The 15979-nt window shown below is 51.1% G+C and overlaps 5 protein-coding genes across 5 annotated transcripts; 2 read left to right on the plus strand and 3 right to left on the minus strand.

The window, feature by feature from the left end:
- Positions 1 to 435: 435 nt before the first annotated feature.
- On the minus strand, positions 436 to 4054 carry COCSUDRAFT_56270 (hypothetical protein; the record flags this gene model as incomplete). Its single annotated transcript, XM_005646307.1, has 7 exons — positions 436 to 620; positions 964 to 1105; positions 1473 to 1847; positions 2608 to 2766; positions 2875 to 2952; positions 3384 to 3489; positions 3948 to 4054. The coding sequence occupies 7 exons, from the start codon at positions 4052 to 4054 to the stop codon at positions 436 to 438; spliced, it is 1152 nt and encodes a 383-aa protein (XP_005646364.1).
- An 803-nt stretch (positions 4055 to 4857) lies between these two features.
- COCSUDRAFT_56271 (hypothetical protein) lies at positions 4858 to 6908 on the plus strand (the record flags this gene model as incomplete). The annotated part of the gene is made up of 6 exons (XM_005646308.1): positions 4858 to 4925; positions 5091 to 5253; positions 5469 to 5789; positions 5935 to 6076; positions 6319 to 6538; positions 6743 to 6908. The coding sequence occupies 6 exons, from the start codon at positions 4858 to 4860 to the stop codon at positions 6906 to 6908; spliced, it is 1080 nt and encodes a 359-aa protein (XP_005646365.1).
- A 768-nt stretch (positions 6909 to 7676) lies between these two features.
- Positions 7677 to 9736, minus strand: COCSUDRAFT_56272 (hypothetical protein; the record flags this gene model as incomplete). The annotated part of the gene is made up of 5 exons (XM_005646309.1): positions 7677 to 7900; positions 8236 to 8374; positions 8627 to 8947; positions 9310 to 9436; positions 9720 to 9736. The coding sequence occupies 5 exons, from the start codon at positions 9734 to 9736 to the stop codon at positions 7677 to 7679; spliced, it is 828 nt and encodes a 275-aa protein (XP_005646366.1).
- A 701-nt stretch (positions 9737 to 10437) lies between these two features.
- Positions 10438 to 13374, plus strand: COCSUDRAFT_42864 (hypothetical protein; the record flags this gene model as incomplete). Its single annotated transcript, XM_005646310.1, has 6 exons — positions 10438 to 10528; positions 10651 to 10778; positions 11088 to 11367; positions 11947 to 12122; positions 12493 to 12647; positions 13053 to 13374. The coding sequence occupies 6 exons, from the start codon at positions 10438 to 10440 to the stop codon at positions 13372 to 13374; spliced, it is 1152 nt and encodes a 383-aa protein (XP_005646367.1).
- A 507-nt stretch (positions 13375 to 13881) lies between these two features.
- COCSUDRAFT_56274 (hypothetical protein) lies at positions 13882 to 15889 on the minus strand (the record flags this gene model as incomplete). Its single annotated transcript, XM_005646311.1, has 4 exons — positions 13882 to 14121; positions 14342 to 14458; positions 14896 to 15134; positions 15682 to 15889. 4 exons carry the CDS (start codon positions 15887 to 15889, stop codon positions 13882 to 13884), a joined length of 804 nt encoding a protein of 267 aa, XP_005646368.1.
- Positions 15890 to 15979: the final 90 nt, after the last annotated feature.

The following is a 15979-nucleotide window of genomic DNA, read 5'->3' on the forward strand; positions in this document are numbered from 1 at the left end:
GCTGATGAAGGGCAAAATTGCAGTCAGGAATGGGGTGCAGAAGCACTTTGCTGAGAAGCGTTCAGCATGTTGTACCTGGTGATGCCAACGGTAATCGAATATCATCACCAAAATCCACAGAAGGCAATGAGTGTGGACTTACATGCTCAACGGCACTTAAAGAATGTTCAACTAATGCCATGTCTACAAATCTGTGCTATCACGTCAACCTAAGCAGGCTCCTGCACAGAGGCTTACACGTCCCAAGCCAGCAATAGTGTTCCCTTGAACCACTGCGCAGCTCTCAGAAGCTAAGCCACACTGAGCACCGCTGATTAGCAGAACGGCAAAGTATACTTGGCAGACCAAGACTCCATCTCAGAACCCAGACATGCCTGGTCAACCCCAGGACTATTTCCCCTGGGACGGAAAACCTTCAGCCGCGCTGCAATCCAGTCAAGGACTGTTGCTGTGGTGTCCGGGGCAGCCGTGGCCGCCCGAGAGGGGGTCTGCCACTGCCAGGATGTCGGTCCAGAACCCATACTCATTGGAGTGCTCCATCAGCCAGCCACAGAGTCCCTCTATGTTGTCCGGCCGCCTCAGACTCGCGCGCAGAAGCTCCTCCTTTGTCTTGGCCGTCCCTGCGCCACCCACAGTGTCTGTTTTAGTCTCCTGTCCTTTCAAGGATGGCTGCTGCAGCTTTCCTGTTCCCTGGCAGAATTCCACCACTTGATGATGCCAAAGGTCAGCTTTCACATGAGCAGAAGAGGTGCAATCGCATGCTTGCTACTTCAGAAAAGAACAAGAACTATCTTCTGGGACTGGGGCATTAAAGCTTGAGCACCAGGGTTTTTAAAGGTTTCTCCTGCTCCTTGCAACTTGTTTAACAGCAGACTGAACCCTGCCACCTGGCAGGATCAGAATGTACCAGCATCAGTAATGAACAGCATGTCAGTGACAGAAGGTAAGAGAAGAATTAGTCACCGTACTGCCAGGCGTAGTCTGGGATGGCCAGGTCGTGCAGAGTGTATCCGGCGGATGCCAGCAGGTGCAGCGTCTCCTCGCAGGTCTTGCGCCCAGGCAGGGCCATGGACTTAGGCCATAGCTCCAGCATTATGTATGTCACCTGCTCCCACCAAAATAGCAGCAATTAAGATCAGGCCGCTAAGATTAACGATGCCGATGGAGAGCATGAGATGAGCACTAAAGAAGGCACATCAAAAGCAGGATACAGTACCCATGATGACACCTGCTAAAGGAGCGTAAACTCCAGCGAGGATGAGGCTGCTGGCTGATATGGCTATATAAATTATAAAAAAATGAAACCGACTCCTAGCTGGAAATGCATAACATCCCTACTTTCCTGTGCTGAGAGACAGGTTCTGTTGCCCAGATTCAGTGGTGTTTAATGGTGACTATAGACGTTCTAGTAGAGTGCCTTCATTTCCTAAAGAACGAGGGCAATGCCAAAAAAGCAGCAGCCGGGTTCTTACCTGTTTGTGCCGCAGCAGCTCCTTCATGCCCTCGATGACAACCCCGTCAAACCCCTGGGTGTCGATCTTGACGATGTATAACTCCCTCACATCGCTGGCGCCCTCCTGCGTCGCCACATGGCGGCCATGCGCGCCGCCATGGCGGTGGCCGGCTTCGGCCAAATTTGGCAGCTGGCCGGGGAGATAATCATCGAGAGTGGTGGTTGCAACATTGATCGGTGCATCAACTGCAGTGTCTTGCTGGAAGGCTGCGCCGATAATGCTGCCAGCATAGTCCCCGGATGTGCCTTTGGAGTGGAACTCCATTGTGCCACCGGCTGTGTCGGACACTGCCATGTTGATGAGCTGGATTGCCGCCTTGCGCTCTGGAGCCATCTGCGCAGTCATGCATGCATAAGTTCCTCCGCATTCCTTCTGTTCAAACTTTCCCTTAGAAGCTCCTACCTTCCAGGCCTCCTGACAAGCCTCCTTGTGATGCCATCAAACACACCACACTGTCCCTCTAACCCACCGCATGAGAATTGCCAGACCCACTGCCGTACAAGTGGCTTTAAGACAAGCATTGTGTGCTTTTGCCGCTCTCAAACAATCACAATGATCTTGACGGAGTTGCACTGTCTCTCTCGGCCAGCACCCAAGACTTGGTCGGCTCATATTAAATCCTCGCTCTACATATGTTGCAGCTGCTTTGACAAGAAGCACAATAAAACCTGGGCAGAGGTGCACCGTGTCTCGGCCAGCACACAGCAAGAATCTGGTCTGCAAAGGAGCACATTTTGTGCAGTTGCTTGCGCTGAATCAGAACAGGAGTCTGTGCAAAGACGCGCACACTGGGGCGGCAGAGATGACCCCTGTTCACCCTATTATTGTTAGTATTGCTGTACTACACGATTTGCCTGCCAAAAGGCAAGGTACGTCCTGCAGACACGCTACATGTAGAGGCTGCCAAAATCCTATCCCTTGATGGACTCGCCAAATCCAGGCAAGACCCAATCAACCGGTGGCACGGTGCTCAGCATTTATACCGCCCTCCGCCAGCCGGGGTCAGCCGCTTCGCCTTTCTATTTTGCCATATTCATCTAAACTTGAAAGCTTTGCAGATAAGCATGGCATGTAAGATGAGGCGAGGGCGCACCGGGGAGGCGGTGATAGCGGCAGCAGAGTTGTTGAAGTTGGCGGGGGATGGCTCGAAGCAGAGCACGCTCGCAAATCCGGCATCCGCCGCCTGCAGGCACTGCTGCCCGTTGAACACTCCCACTTCGACCACCGCCGCGGCCGCCGGATTGGGGTGAACCTGTGAAATCGTCCCCACAGATAAATAACCACAAGCTGTTCTTGCCAGGAGGCAAGGTGCTCCTGCAGGCACAGCTGCCTGTTGACCCTGTAGAACCACTTTGAGCACCGCCGCAGCAGCCGGGTCGGGGTGAACATGTGGGAAGGTCACAAGGTTGGTCGCCCATTCTGACAGCGCAGGCATGTGCTGCACGGCACTGATTGTATCTATCCAAAAATTTGCAACTTCAAGGGGAATCCTCCTGAGATTGGCCTGCGAGGATACTGATCTGTCCAATCAGATCCGTTCAGATTCCGATGCTAGCCAGATGCACTGGGCAAAGATCAAATCTCTGGAGTTGCAAAGGGATGCAAGTGATGTCTGGCTGCCCTGTGAAATTTTCGTGAGGCCCTATCAAACACTGACTGTCAAACACTGACACTTGATGGACCCCCAAGCACCCTTCTGTCATAACACAGCTAGAACAAGAGATCCACACGCTACAAGGTGCAGGCTCAATCACTGCCCTTAATGCACCCCAAGCATCCTACTTTCTTAACAGCAAGAACAGAAGATCACACTCTGCAAGGTGCATGTGCAAGCATGTGCGTGAGTCATGAGATGAAATTTAGATTCACCGCCAGTAGCTGCCGGTAGAGGGCGTCTGCATCAGAGCCCAGCGTGCGAAGCATGGTCTCCAACTTGGGTGTGCTGCAGCCGTCAGCCGCCTCGCCATTGTGCCGCCTGTGAAAATGCAATTTCTTTTTCAGTCCGCTCAATCTAGAGGAGCACCTGTGTAAATGGGGCCTAAGAGATATGGCCTGCCCACATCGAGACTGAGCTGCAAAATATAGGCTGGAGAGCTCGAAACAAAAGCGTGTTCACATGGATGAAGACACTAGAATTGCTTCAGGTGATTGCCTCTGTGCGGACCGCTTTAGTTTAAAACATATTCTTCACGAGCAAAAGATTATACAGCAGAGCAGGGCTTGCCATTCTGCCGCCTGAAAATGCTTATTGACAGCAATGGGTTTCTGGAGATGAGTGATCTTGCTGCTGTAATGACACGGATTGAGGAATGGGCAAGGCAAGTCACGCACAACATTGTGAAGTTTGAGCTGTCTGTGTAAAGGCTTGAGGAAAAGGCAGCAGATCGAAAGGAGCTTTGAGAGGGAGTTTGGGTGCTGTAGAGGTCTGCTCACCTGTGTTCGTGATGTTCTGTTGGAGAGGCATCGAAGAAGGGCAGCCTCAAAGCTGATGCAGAAACACCGCAGGCAATGAGCAGGGTCACTGAAAGGGCTGCAGTCATTCTGCAAATTGCCATGATCTGCAGGCCACGTAACACTGTCAAGCTTAGTAAGTCCTGATCTTTCAGTCTCTGTTTTTATGGGGTATGTCTTTCTGTTCTCCAGGAGCATTGCATTATCAGACGCATTTAATGCAGATGGCAGACTACGAACGAGGGGCTAAAAAACCCACTACTTCGAGCGAGCCTTGCAGCAGCGACCTGAGGTTTGCGAACCTGGGCAATCGATCTTATGGATATAAGAATTTCAATTGAGTCAAGGAAGGGACGCAAGGAATTGTCACGCATCACTGGAGGACTCACCAAGTATTTGGGAAGCCCTGACGTGTCCTTGGTGGTGAGCTCAGACCTTACACTCACTTTATTCAGTATTCATGGACGCAACAGCTCTTCACTCACAGACGAGCAATCCGTGAAAATTGATCAAAGGGTTCTTGGAAAGAAGCATCTGTGCACACCTGACGATGACGAGCGGCGCTTACGTGACTCTTATCAATCTGTCTGAGCTAAATTCTATGCAGAATGACAAGGAAGGCACTTCAAGGACATGAGTTTAAAACACAGTACGTTGATACTCTTTCTGTAGTGCAATCGTAGACTCTTCAAGCATCGGAAGCGGTGGGCTTACAAAGTGGAAACCGACAGCTGCCACGGAAACAAACGAGCTTGCGCTTGTTTGCTGTCTTTATTCGACTGAGCAGCAGACAGTAATTGATTTCCGCATGAAGCAGGCGCGAAGCATGGCTGCCAGCAGTGTCCTTATGGCAACAGCTGTTCTGCTGATCCTGGCACCCTTTTCTGGAGCAATGAAGCTCCCCTTCGGAAGGCAGAGCTGGTCCAACACCGACAACCCCAGGCATGCTCCTGTCATCCTGTCCTCTTCTCTGATCTTGTTTTAATGCAGAACCTGGACAACCCCACATACCATTGACACTTTGCAGCACTGCAGCACACTTAGTGCTGTGTGATCTGTAGGCCGAACAGCAATTTAAGGTCTCTGTGCAATCAAGAAAGATGACGGTTTCTGAGTCATTGGCAGGGACACAGGGGACCACCGTCACAAGGACCGGCATTCATCTAGGACTGATCGCTCGTCGGCAAATGCCGGCCCCGTGATTCTGTCAGCAGAAGTAGGCGTGGCAGGCCGCAACATCTACCCAGTGGCAGATGAAGAGGAGCAGACGCAGAAGGATGCAAGAGAGGTGAGTCAAGCCACCCCTTAACTCTCATTTCAAATGCTCTAAATCAAGTTCAAGAACAGCACCCCAGCTCTGTGGTTAGGGCAGATGCAGCAGCAAGGACAATCAAGATAGCCTGTGAGGTGTACACTCTGAAGTTCTTTGAGCGTTAAACCTTTGACGGTAGTGCCTTGTGGCCGGCAAGCATCTGCGCTGACACTGCGCTGGTGTTTGATCAGGCAGAGAACTTCAAGGACGCGCAAGCAATGCACCTTGTGTACAGCGCGTGCGGAGAGACAGTCAAATCCGAGTTTTTCATGTCGCTCAAGTCTCTGTACCTCTTTGCCGTCAGCGGCTTTGTGCGCGAGCCGGCCTACTACCACATCCACGTGCTGTCAGATGGGGCGGTCTCAAAAGAAGATCTGGCTTCCCTCCGCCCGTTGTCAAACTTCAAGGCCTCAGTGCACCCAAAATTCCCGGGCGCCACTACGCTTTTCAAGCTCTGCTCAACCGAGCGCATGTACCTGCACCAGCATGCCGACTTCAAGGATTTAGACAAGGTAATGACTGATCCTGAATCCGGATGTTGCAACCAATCCTTCAGTGGGTACTGCATGCTTGCACATCAAGCGAACATTACGGGGTTCTTAAGAGGCCTGAAATGGCATCATACATCTCATGATTTTTTTGCTGATTGTGCTGCAGGTGATCTATGTGGACACAGACACACTGTGGCTGGATGATGCTGTCTTCTGGTGGACACATTTCAAGCACGTGGGAACAATGCGCGCTGCGTTTGGCCTTGCCGAGAATGCCGGCAGCGGCAACGGGAGCTGGTATATCAATGGTGAGCCTGCCTCTGACCTGCATTTGATGAATGCCGTGCAAGCGGCTTGCTCTTACATGATGCCAGCGCACTCCTGCAGAAAAAAGACAGGTGCTCTTGGCATGCAATGTGTAAATCTGCCCACCGTTTCCAAGGAAGTGTGCAAAAATAAACCATCGGCGGGGAGTGCAATCTGCTCTGCAATATGCGCTCTTTTGTCATTGGGTGCAGTGCTTTTTAAACGCCAATGTGCATGGATGCAGCTCCCATCCCACACCACGGTGAGCGCGGCGTGAATGCCGGAACAATGATGGCTTCCTTGGCGGCAATCCGCGCGTCAAACTTTACGGCTGAGCGCGATGCAATAATCGCGAATTATTTGCCGCTGAACCAGCTGCCCTTAGGAGACCAAGACGTCCTCAACATCTACGGCCATGACCACCCCGACCAAATCTATGTCATGCCTTGCATCTTCAATTTCAGGTACGATTGCCCCTCAATGACAATCCGTGCAGTCTGCAGCTGCCATCAGCATTGTTTCCAGCCAGCTACAGCCAGCAGATGTTCAAATGAGCTTGTTATGAGGCCTTGCCCGTGAGACAGAGTTTTTTTGAACGTTTTGTTCTAGTAGGTCTGCTGGTAAGAAATGTAGGCTTGATGTCTAAGCATGTGATTGTGCGGTTGTAGGTTTGATGCCGGATGCCAAGAGGGCCAACCGGTGGTGCTCCATGGCAACCGAGCATTGAAGAACAATCCAAGCTCCTCCTACAACCACCTGTACACATTCTTCTCGAAGATAGGTGTAGCCAATCCTGCATCTGTCAGCAGCAACACCAGCTTGGAAGCTTTTTGAGCATGCGATCATGATTGCACCTGGTGATTTTGGCAATGATGTTGCAGAGAGCATAGATGCAGGAGAATTTTCCACGTAGCAAGGCGGTTAAACTCGCTTTGTAGCTACGATTACATCTTTGGTGTGTTCATTGTGATAATCTCTGCATGCTCGGAGAGATAAGGCAGGCAAGGCAGGCAGACTCTATTCAACGGTGTGTGGGACATGCTCATGAAATTGGCACTCTTGTAATCGAAATTTTAAGCATGTAATCGGAATTTTAAGCGTGACATGCACATCATCTTTGCGACGTGTACACCCAATTCTTCATCATATAAAAGCATATACCATGCACCAAACTGTCGGGTCCATTATGCCATTTTGGTACTGCCTTCTGCAACCATGTACTACTAGTACATGTAGTCCATCTTGGCTGTGCGTCATGAGCTCGTATCACTCTCACTGGGCACGCTAGTGCCCACATTGATCTTTGAGAAGAACATGTAGAGATGGCTGTACGAGGTTTCGTTTTTCTCCTTCAGTGCTCGATTGCCATGGACTAAGACCGGTTGGCCTTGCTGGCAGGATGCATCATACCTGCAGAGAAACCAAGGCTATTAGGAGAGCTACCTTAGCGACTCTTGGAAGCGAGACCAAGTCAAGCAGACAAGATGCCATCTATCCAAGCAGAAGTGATGAGCAGATATGATTACAAACTAAGCAGCGTCTTCAATTGGTTATCCCCGATATCTGCCCAGCAAAAGCAATTATTGTATTGTGAATGGGGCTTTACCTGAAGTTGAACATGCATGGCATGGCATAGAATTGCTCGGGGTGGTTGTGACCGTAGATGTTGAGGATGTCTTGGTCCCCAAGGGGTAGATGGCCCAATGGCAAGTAGTGCGCAATGATTGCCTCACGTTCAGCCGTGAAGTTTGACGCACGAACCGTCGCCAGTGAAGCCATCAACACCCCGGCATTTAGTCCGCGTGCGCCGTGGTGTGGGATTTGTGCTGCACGCACACCAGAAAATTGTGTCATCTTGCAATTCTGGCAGCTCAATGAGCAATACTCAACAAGTTTCCCATCCGCCACTGGAAGACTTGTTCAACCCCATGCGCGCTCTCTCCAGCACAAGCATACCTTGGCGAAGAACCATGCTTGTTGTGCACGTCAGAGCATACGAACCATTGTATGCTCTGCACACCCTTGTGAAACGCACCAAAACTAGTTATGTTGTAGTACTGTTATTTTGTGTGTTATAGTTATATGTTATAGTACAGTACTGTTATTTTTTAATCAACTTGAATGCAACATGCTTTGCAAAGAATACTATTAGGAGTCTGACCATTGGTGTACCAGCTGCCGCCGCTGTTGGATTCCTCTGCCATGCCAAAGGCTGCATGCTTTGTCTTCATGTGGGCAAAGTGCGTCCACCACCAGACTGGATCATCCAGCCACAGCGTGTCTGTGTCAACGTAGATGACCTGAGCAATCACACATCACCATCCGACATCTTCAAGCCAACAAAGTTGCAATGCTCCTATCGGAGAGCCAAGCATCTGTAGCCATTGCCAAAGTCCTGAAAGGAAAACAAGGCTCTTTCCAGCTAAGTTATATCTGCACACATCCTGATGTTGGCACCAGCCAGTCATATGCACTTCTCCGGACCATATACAACAGAACTTTTTCTATGCTAGTGATCTGGGCAGCACACGATAAGTCAAGGGATATGTCACCTTGTCGAGATCCTGGAAGTCTTTGTGCTGGTGCAGATAGATGCGCTCAGTGGAGCAGGTCTTGAACAGCATCGTGGCGTTTGGGAACGTGGGGTGCACGGATGCCTTGAAGTTTGACAGCGGGCGCAGGAATGACAGATCTTCTTTCGCGACCGCCCCATCTGAGAGCACGTGGATGTGGTAGTAGGCCGGCCCGCGCACAAACCCGCTGATGGCAAGGAGGTACAGAGACTTGAGTGAAGTGAGGAACTCCGCTTTGATCGTCTCTCCGCACACGCTGTACACTATGTGCATCGCTAGCATGTCCTTGAATAGCGCCGCCTGCCAAAGCATCCCATGCATGTATCAGCACTGTGCATCCACTAGAAAATGGTGCTGATTGTGCCGAGGGTGCACTCTGCAAGCACGGCGGGCAGGATTGCCTTACTGGACAGAAGAGGAATGCAGACATGAAAGCAAAACGAGCGTGAAACGTAAAGGTGAAAAAACTGTCTCGCCGTGTGAAAGCGACGCATGGAATATACAATGCAAGCAGGGGTGATACATAAGTTAATATTTCACTGCTGCAGCAGGACTGGTGTAATGAGCTGGAATGTCACATGGAAAGCAGGTGCGCCCGTGTGCACAGCAGGTTGAGGGTGTGACACAGGGGTGTAACTTGCCTCTACTGCATCACGATGCACCTGCAGTGCGATGTGTGGAGGGTAGATCTGTCCATCCACCCCGGTCTCTGCTGACTGTATGCGATCCCGGGTGTAGTCATCGCCCTCGACTGAGTGCCGGTCCCTGTGATGGGACCCCTTTGTATCCCTGGCGGTGGCATCATATCAACGCAGTAAGTACCAATCATGACTCATGTGCACCGGGTCCGCTGTGTTTCTGGTCCTTGATATCAGTTGGCAGGGCTTTTAACCGCCTTTTGTGCCAGCAGCTTGGTGCCAAGAATGAGCCTGCCAGGGAGATCTCCGAGGGTGAATTAGGAGCATGCCTGGAACTGCCTTCAGATGTCACTCTGGGCAGCAGGCCGTGTGGCTGCTTTGCTGCCAGGCAGGACAATGTGCTGAAAAGGAGCGCCAGAGGCACTGCTACGCACAGCCTGCTGAAATCCATCTCTACCCGGTCAGGTACCTGCACAAAGCAGTCAATGAGGGCTTTTAACGGACTCAACGTTGTGTAAACTCGATTTGACAGGGTAGACCCCAAGAAGCATGAACCCTCGATCATGATGAGCAAATATTGTCAGGTAGAAGGCATTCAGCAGCGCTTAAGAAAGACCAAGCACCCGATCACTTCAGAGGACGTGACGGAGTGTCAGCTGACCTTTTCTATTTTGTATTTCCACCAGGACAAACTGACGGCGCACGCCCTGCTAGCGTTTCATATTTATTTTTATTCTTGCTCCCTGCTGCGAACATTTATTCATTACACTTATGAGGGAACATTATCTTGCAAAAGGAAAGAGCCGGCAGGCGGTCAGGCCACTGACGTCATCGACGTCATCAGGCTTCACTGCACGCTGGCGATCGACAGCTGCCTCAGATCAGGACTGACATCTATCCAGGGTCCTGTAAAAGCGTACAGTCGTTCTGAGAGCTCATCTGAGTTGTTTTGATTGTTCGGGATAGGAAACAAATACTTTGTCAAGTCGGTCGTGTTTAATGCAATGGCTGATTAGGTGCACCTGGTATCAGAGATGACGGGCAGGACACCTTCAAAACAACGCAAACGAACGCGATATACACTGTTGGGTGCATCGGTAATACAGGCAACGGATGAAAGGTTCCTGCAGCATCCTTTTTAGAACTCTTAAAATGCAGTCCAACCACGAACAACGCACTCTGCAGTTCGGTGTCGTCACCGTCTGCATACTGGTCCTTCTACTCTTTGCCAGCCTCCTTCAAGGTACGTTTCCCAAGCCTCACGAGAAAAGCCTCTCTCGATTGCAGCGTTATACCTCATTTGTCAGTCTCTGATCAGGGCAAGAAACTTGTCGTTGAAGGGCCTTTTGCTTGCCCTGTGTGCAGGTGCCGCCATGGGCCCTGCAAAGGAGCACGCTCATGTCTCTCTGAGGCTCAAAACTGCCGGGAAGCTGGCTTCAGACGTCCAGCCCTCAGCAACCCCAGCAGTGCATAACAATCCAGAAAATGCTCTGGTTCGCATATTCATCTGTGTCACTCTGAGATGGAGGGTGACTAAGCTCACAGCCCTCAGACAGGCACGCACAAATCCCTGACCACCCTTTTGCACTCCTCGCAACTGATCCTATTACACGATCAGCAAAGCAAAAGCAAGAGGAATTGGGGCACACGCACAGGACATCTGCAGCTAGTCTTTAGGGTTCAACATAACATGCAGCCTAGCTGTAAGATGCAACAGGTGTTCAGTACATTCAAAGATATTGAAACGCGCAGGTTAATGGTGCACACAGCGGGAAAGTGAGTGTCTGCTTGGGGCGTTGCAGGTGTTAGAAACGGCTTCACTGTACCCAACAGCAAAGGACATCTGTGTGGCGACAGATAAGCCAGGGAGGCTGGCAAAGGAGTTGCAGAGATGGGAGCTGCCTAATGTGGCTGTGTGCAGCCACCGGAGACTGCTCACTGGGCAAGCGGCTGATGACATTGCTACAGTCCACTGGCAGCACATGTACGCCGCCTCAAAAACAGGCAAGCAGATCTCCCTGCTGAGAGAGCATCTTCATGCAAATTTTTCGCCAGGATTTGTCTCTTTGCCAGGATACGGAGGTCAGCATGTACTTCCTAACTGCCCTATTTTGCAACCAATCCTCTCGGCCGCAGCTGCTGTGTTCACTTGTGTGTCGAGCTGCCATCTCACGAGCAGGAGCTTTGCACAGCAAGTTAGGATCCTGACTGCCAGTTGGCCTCACCGTGCTGCCACCATTACTGATGACTATAGGAGCAGCAGTGCCATTTTCGACCAACCAGGTTGCGGTTGTTGCATGCATGGCCCTTAAGGCAATTTTATTGGCAGCCTTAACGTGCAGCTTGCCTGCAGACACACCTTGCCTCTGGCAGGAAGAGCGTGTGAAAATAGCCGCCAAGGGATCACATGATTGCTTTCTCTTGTGCCCACTCCACCGGCGTTTATAAGCCGGCTGGAAATATCAGCCAGCTGGCGCATGTGTATTTGCGCAGTGTGACGATACTATTACCCACGTGATCTACATGTGATGGATATCTGGCAGGAGGGTGTTCCCACCTGCAGTGCAGAGCCTAAGTGCACAGCAACATTGGAAATAATTATTTAATCCAGTGGTTTTAAAACATTCCCCATATGGAAACCAAGTGATATCTTGTGCGCAGGGAAATACAACGCATTCGTGCACCTGGAGCATGACATGGAGCTTCCCTGGGCTGCGCTGAGCATTTGGGCAGTAGAAAACGCGGTTTTAGAGCCCCTGGGATTCCAGCGCGGATTTCTGCGGACCGAGATCGCTCCCTGGAACGGCCGCGCCGTCGCCGTTGATTCCGACGCCCCGGTGAGTAACATTTTACTAATGTGTAAGTGCCTCGCCTCATCAGGCACCCACACATCTCTGCCAATTAGGCGAATCTGGCAGCTTGCCTGTGCCTGATGAGGAGACTTCAGACCCGCACTGAAAAGAAGATCCTGAAGGATCATCTTGTCCCTGTGGGTTCAGGCCACTAAAGTATATCAAGTGGCAGCTTATGGTCACATGAGATATCTGTGCTGCTGCCTAGGCGGTGCTGTCAAACCTGCTGTGCGTATTTTTGCATTGAGTGCAGACTGCAAATTTTGGGTAAGCACAGCAGAGGACCCCAAATGTGCTACAAACAGGTACCTTTATATATGGGGAAGCATGACAGCGCCAAACGCAACATGCGCAGGTGAATCTCACGACGTATGACAAATGGTTGAGCGTCACGGACGCGACGAATGCCACTTACAGCTTCCTGCAGCTGCCTCAGCCGCTGTCAGGAGTCTGGGCTGCCACGCCGCGCCAGCTGGATCGCTTCATCGCCTGGCAGCTGTCCCCTGGCAGGTGCATCTTTACACTTTAAGCTCGTGAACCTTGTCATCATCACCTGCCACTATTTTTTATTAGTAGTAGTACGCGTGTTTCTTGCCAAGAGGCAAGGTGCGGCCTGCAGACAAGCTGTACTTGAAGGCTGGCTCATTCCTAACCCTTGTTGGACTCGCCAGATCCATGCAAAGACCCAATCAACCTGCCATAGTACTGGTGCAAACTCAAAATGTGGTATAGGTGTCTTCATATTTACAGTCCTTTGGGGATTGAGTGCACCCCAAGGTACATGGTTACTGCTTGCGTGTGTTGCTTTGCTCCGACTCAAGAGATACGCTTTCAGAAGATCCTGTTTCTTAGAGGCTATAGACATTAGTCGTGCATGACTCACACCGGTCTCATAAAGAGTTCTACGCCGCGCAGCAGCGCCGGCAGCAGGAACCTGTCAGAGGCACGCAACTCCTCTTCACTCCAAGACGCGGCCAGGGCCGAGGCGGCGGCTGCCGAGGCAATACTTTTCACGCGGCCGCTGCCGCACGGCTTCAACAGCAGCGCACTTGTGCCGTTCGACCGCGGCAGTGCTCGAGTGGCGGCCAGCGCGCATGTGCTGCGGGTGACTAACAGCGAGTGCGCAAAATGGGAGCAGTTGCAAGATGAAGGGGCGGCATACCTGAACACGCAGCCGCCGCCGGGCTTGGCGGGAAGCAAGTGCACTATCGGCGTTGATGAGCTTCTTGTCTTCTGAGGCGCATGCCTGAGCGGTGGAAATTCTGAGATGAGAAAAGGGGCGCCCACAAGAACGATAAGGCCATTCCATTGTACATGGGCTTCTTGTCGTTCGAGTCATGTCAGCAATTGGCAGCACGCTAGAGAAATGGGATGAGCTGAAGGCTTCTCAGAAGAAAGAAGGCCTTGCAGAAGGAGGCTCTAGAGTCTGCGGAAGGATATTTCTTGGTATTTATCCGGACAAAATTACTCACACACAACATTTCACGTGAGAGGTGTCAACAGTGAGTTGCAATTCCACTTAAAGACCAATCGAAGGCTATCATGTCTCGGGCCTTGCCTTCTATTGGATTTGCATGGAGAGGCCAACAGATTGTGCTGTGATACCTAGTATCCTTGCTCGCAAATACACATTCACTCTTAAGCTTTGCTGGTACTTGAAGGCAATTGCAACGAGTGACATTTGCATCGACAGACTGCCCAACCTATACCCATTACCTCACAGCCATTTGATCCGAGCACCCACTCACACCAAGAAGCTCTCCACGCTGATTCTGCAATGCCTCGCTGTGGGATTTTCAACCTTGTAAACGTCCAGGGTCATCCCATCGCGAGTGTGGGCGCCGCAGTATTTGTTCGACAGGTGCTCGACTGCTGAGTCAGCGTCTAGCTGACCGGACTCGGGATCGTAGGGGACCACCGCAGAGCTGACAAATCCGTCGGGGGTCCCTATGAATTGTAAGCCGCACGCCGCCATTTCCCTTGTCTGCACAAACCCATACACATTTTTACTTTTCTGTCCTGAAGATGGTAAGACCCAACATAAGTATAGCTTGAAGCTGCACTTTTCTCAATGTCAGGGACTAATTCTTCCATGCAGCAATTAGCATACACCACTGCATTGTCTGCTTTCGCTTGACTGTGTGTTGTGGCTAGCCGACTGCAGGATTCAAGAAAAGAATGCAGCGGTGCAAAAAAATACTCACGTCCCAAGGGTCGATCTCCTTGGTCCACTGCAGCGAGGTGGTGAAGTTGACCAGCCTGTCTCTGTCAGCAATCCACATGCCCATGTAGGGGTTGGGCAACTGCAGAAAATACTTCTCCTGCACCCAGACAACCGTCTTATCGACAAAGAGCCCTGACACACGCCAGCACTTCTGCCGACAATGGCTCGACTTGATGCTCAGCTCAGCTAATCAGTGTATCAATGTGACCGGCTTCCTTGATCAGCATTATCGGGCCTTTTGATCAAAGAAAGCCCTGACATACGCCAACACTTCTGCTGACGATGGCACAACTTGACACTCAGCTCAGCTTATTAGTGTAAAAATGTGACAAGGTTTCATGAGTTGCATGACAAGCATGCCAGGGCCTCACTGCACAGTGTGCTGCGCATACCAGAAGAGAATACAAAGATGCATGCACAATTGCAGTGTCTGTTCAGCATGACTAGCCAGAACCAGCCCGAAGTCGAATGCCTGGCTTGAGCAATTCCTTTGTAACTTCTCTTGCTTGAGCGGATTTCTTGGATGATTGGCACCTGCACAATCTCCTCTCCAAGCATGGCGCGAGTGCGCACAGTCCTTGGATAAGTAGCCAGCTGCACGCGCTCCATCTGATCTGTAAGGCCCAGCAGCCCATTCTGCTCTATGGGCTCCACTCGGTAGAATGCCCTCTGGAATCCCAGCCGAGACAGCACCGGCTCATCCGCTGCCCAGCCCAGCAGCGCTCGCCAGGACAGCCGGATGTCGCTCTCCAGGTAAATGAACGCCGTGTACTCTGTGCATGACACATTTTAGTAATATTTAGTCATCTTGGTAATTTTTGGTGAGCTTAGGAAATTATTATTAGTGATGCTAGTTATTTTCATATCAAGGCACTTGGATGTCACTCCAGGTATATGAACGCGGTGTACTCTGCGCATGACACACGTTAGTGATCATTAGTAATCTGAGTGATCTTTGTGCCAGGGCACCCGGATGTAACTCCAAAGGTATATGAACGCCGTGTACTTCGCGCAGGGTACACAGTAGTAATCCTTAGTCAGATCACAAGTCCACTTATTATCATGCTAATTGACAGAAGTGTCTGTGCTCTGAGCCCCCACGTGTGGCACAGTCAGCCATTTGTTGGAGTCTTCCGCTATACCAACGATGGGGCTCATTGTCTTTGCGGTGTCGTACAAACTATCGCAGCTTGTCCAGATATTTTCAAGCAATTTCAAGTGGTGGTGGGATTGCAGACCTCGGCGCAGCTGCATCGTGAAAATTGATGAAATACAGGAGCAGAAGAGAGTGCATACACGAACAGCCAAGAGTGGACGTACCAGGGTCAGTGCTTTTGAGAGCTTCTTCCATGTAGGTGCGGTGCGCAAAGGCGAGCTGGTATCGATGACTCAGCGCTGCTTCAGGGCTGCAGACTAATGCCTGACTGGACCAGGATTGCAAGGCTAGCCTCAGGCGCTGTGGCTGATTAGTCAGCACCCGGATGGCCACCTTTGTTGGGTAGCGCTCCAGAGGAGCGAGTGCCTGCATAGAGGCCATGCAATTTACCACATTCTGATATGTTGTACTAGTTCAAACACTGAGCACCGTGCCCGCGGTTGATTGGGTCTTGCTGGATCT

Source organism: Coccomyxa subellipsoidea, assembly GCF_000258705.1.
Source record: "Coccomyxa subellipsoidea C-169, whole genome shotgun sequence".
In the NCBI taxonomy this organism is placed as follows: Eukaryota; Viridiplantae; Chlorophyta; class Trebouxiophyceae; family Coccomyxaceae; genus Coccomyxa; species Coccomyxa subellipsoidea.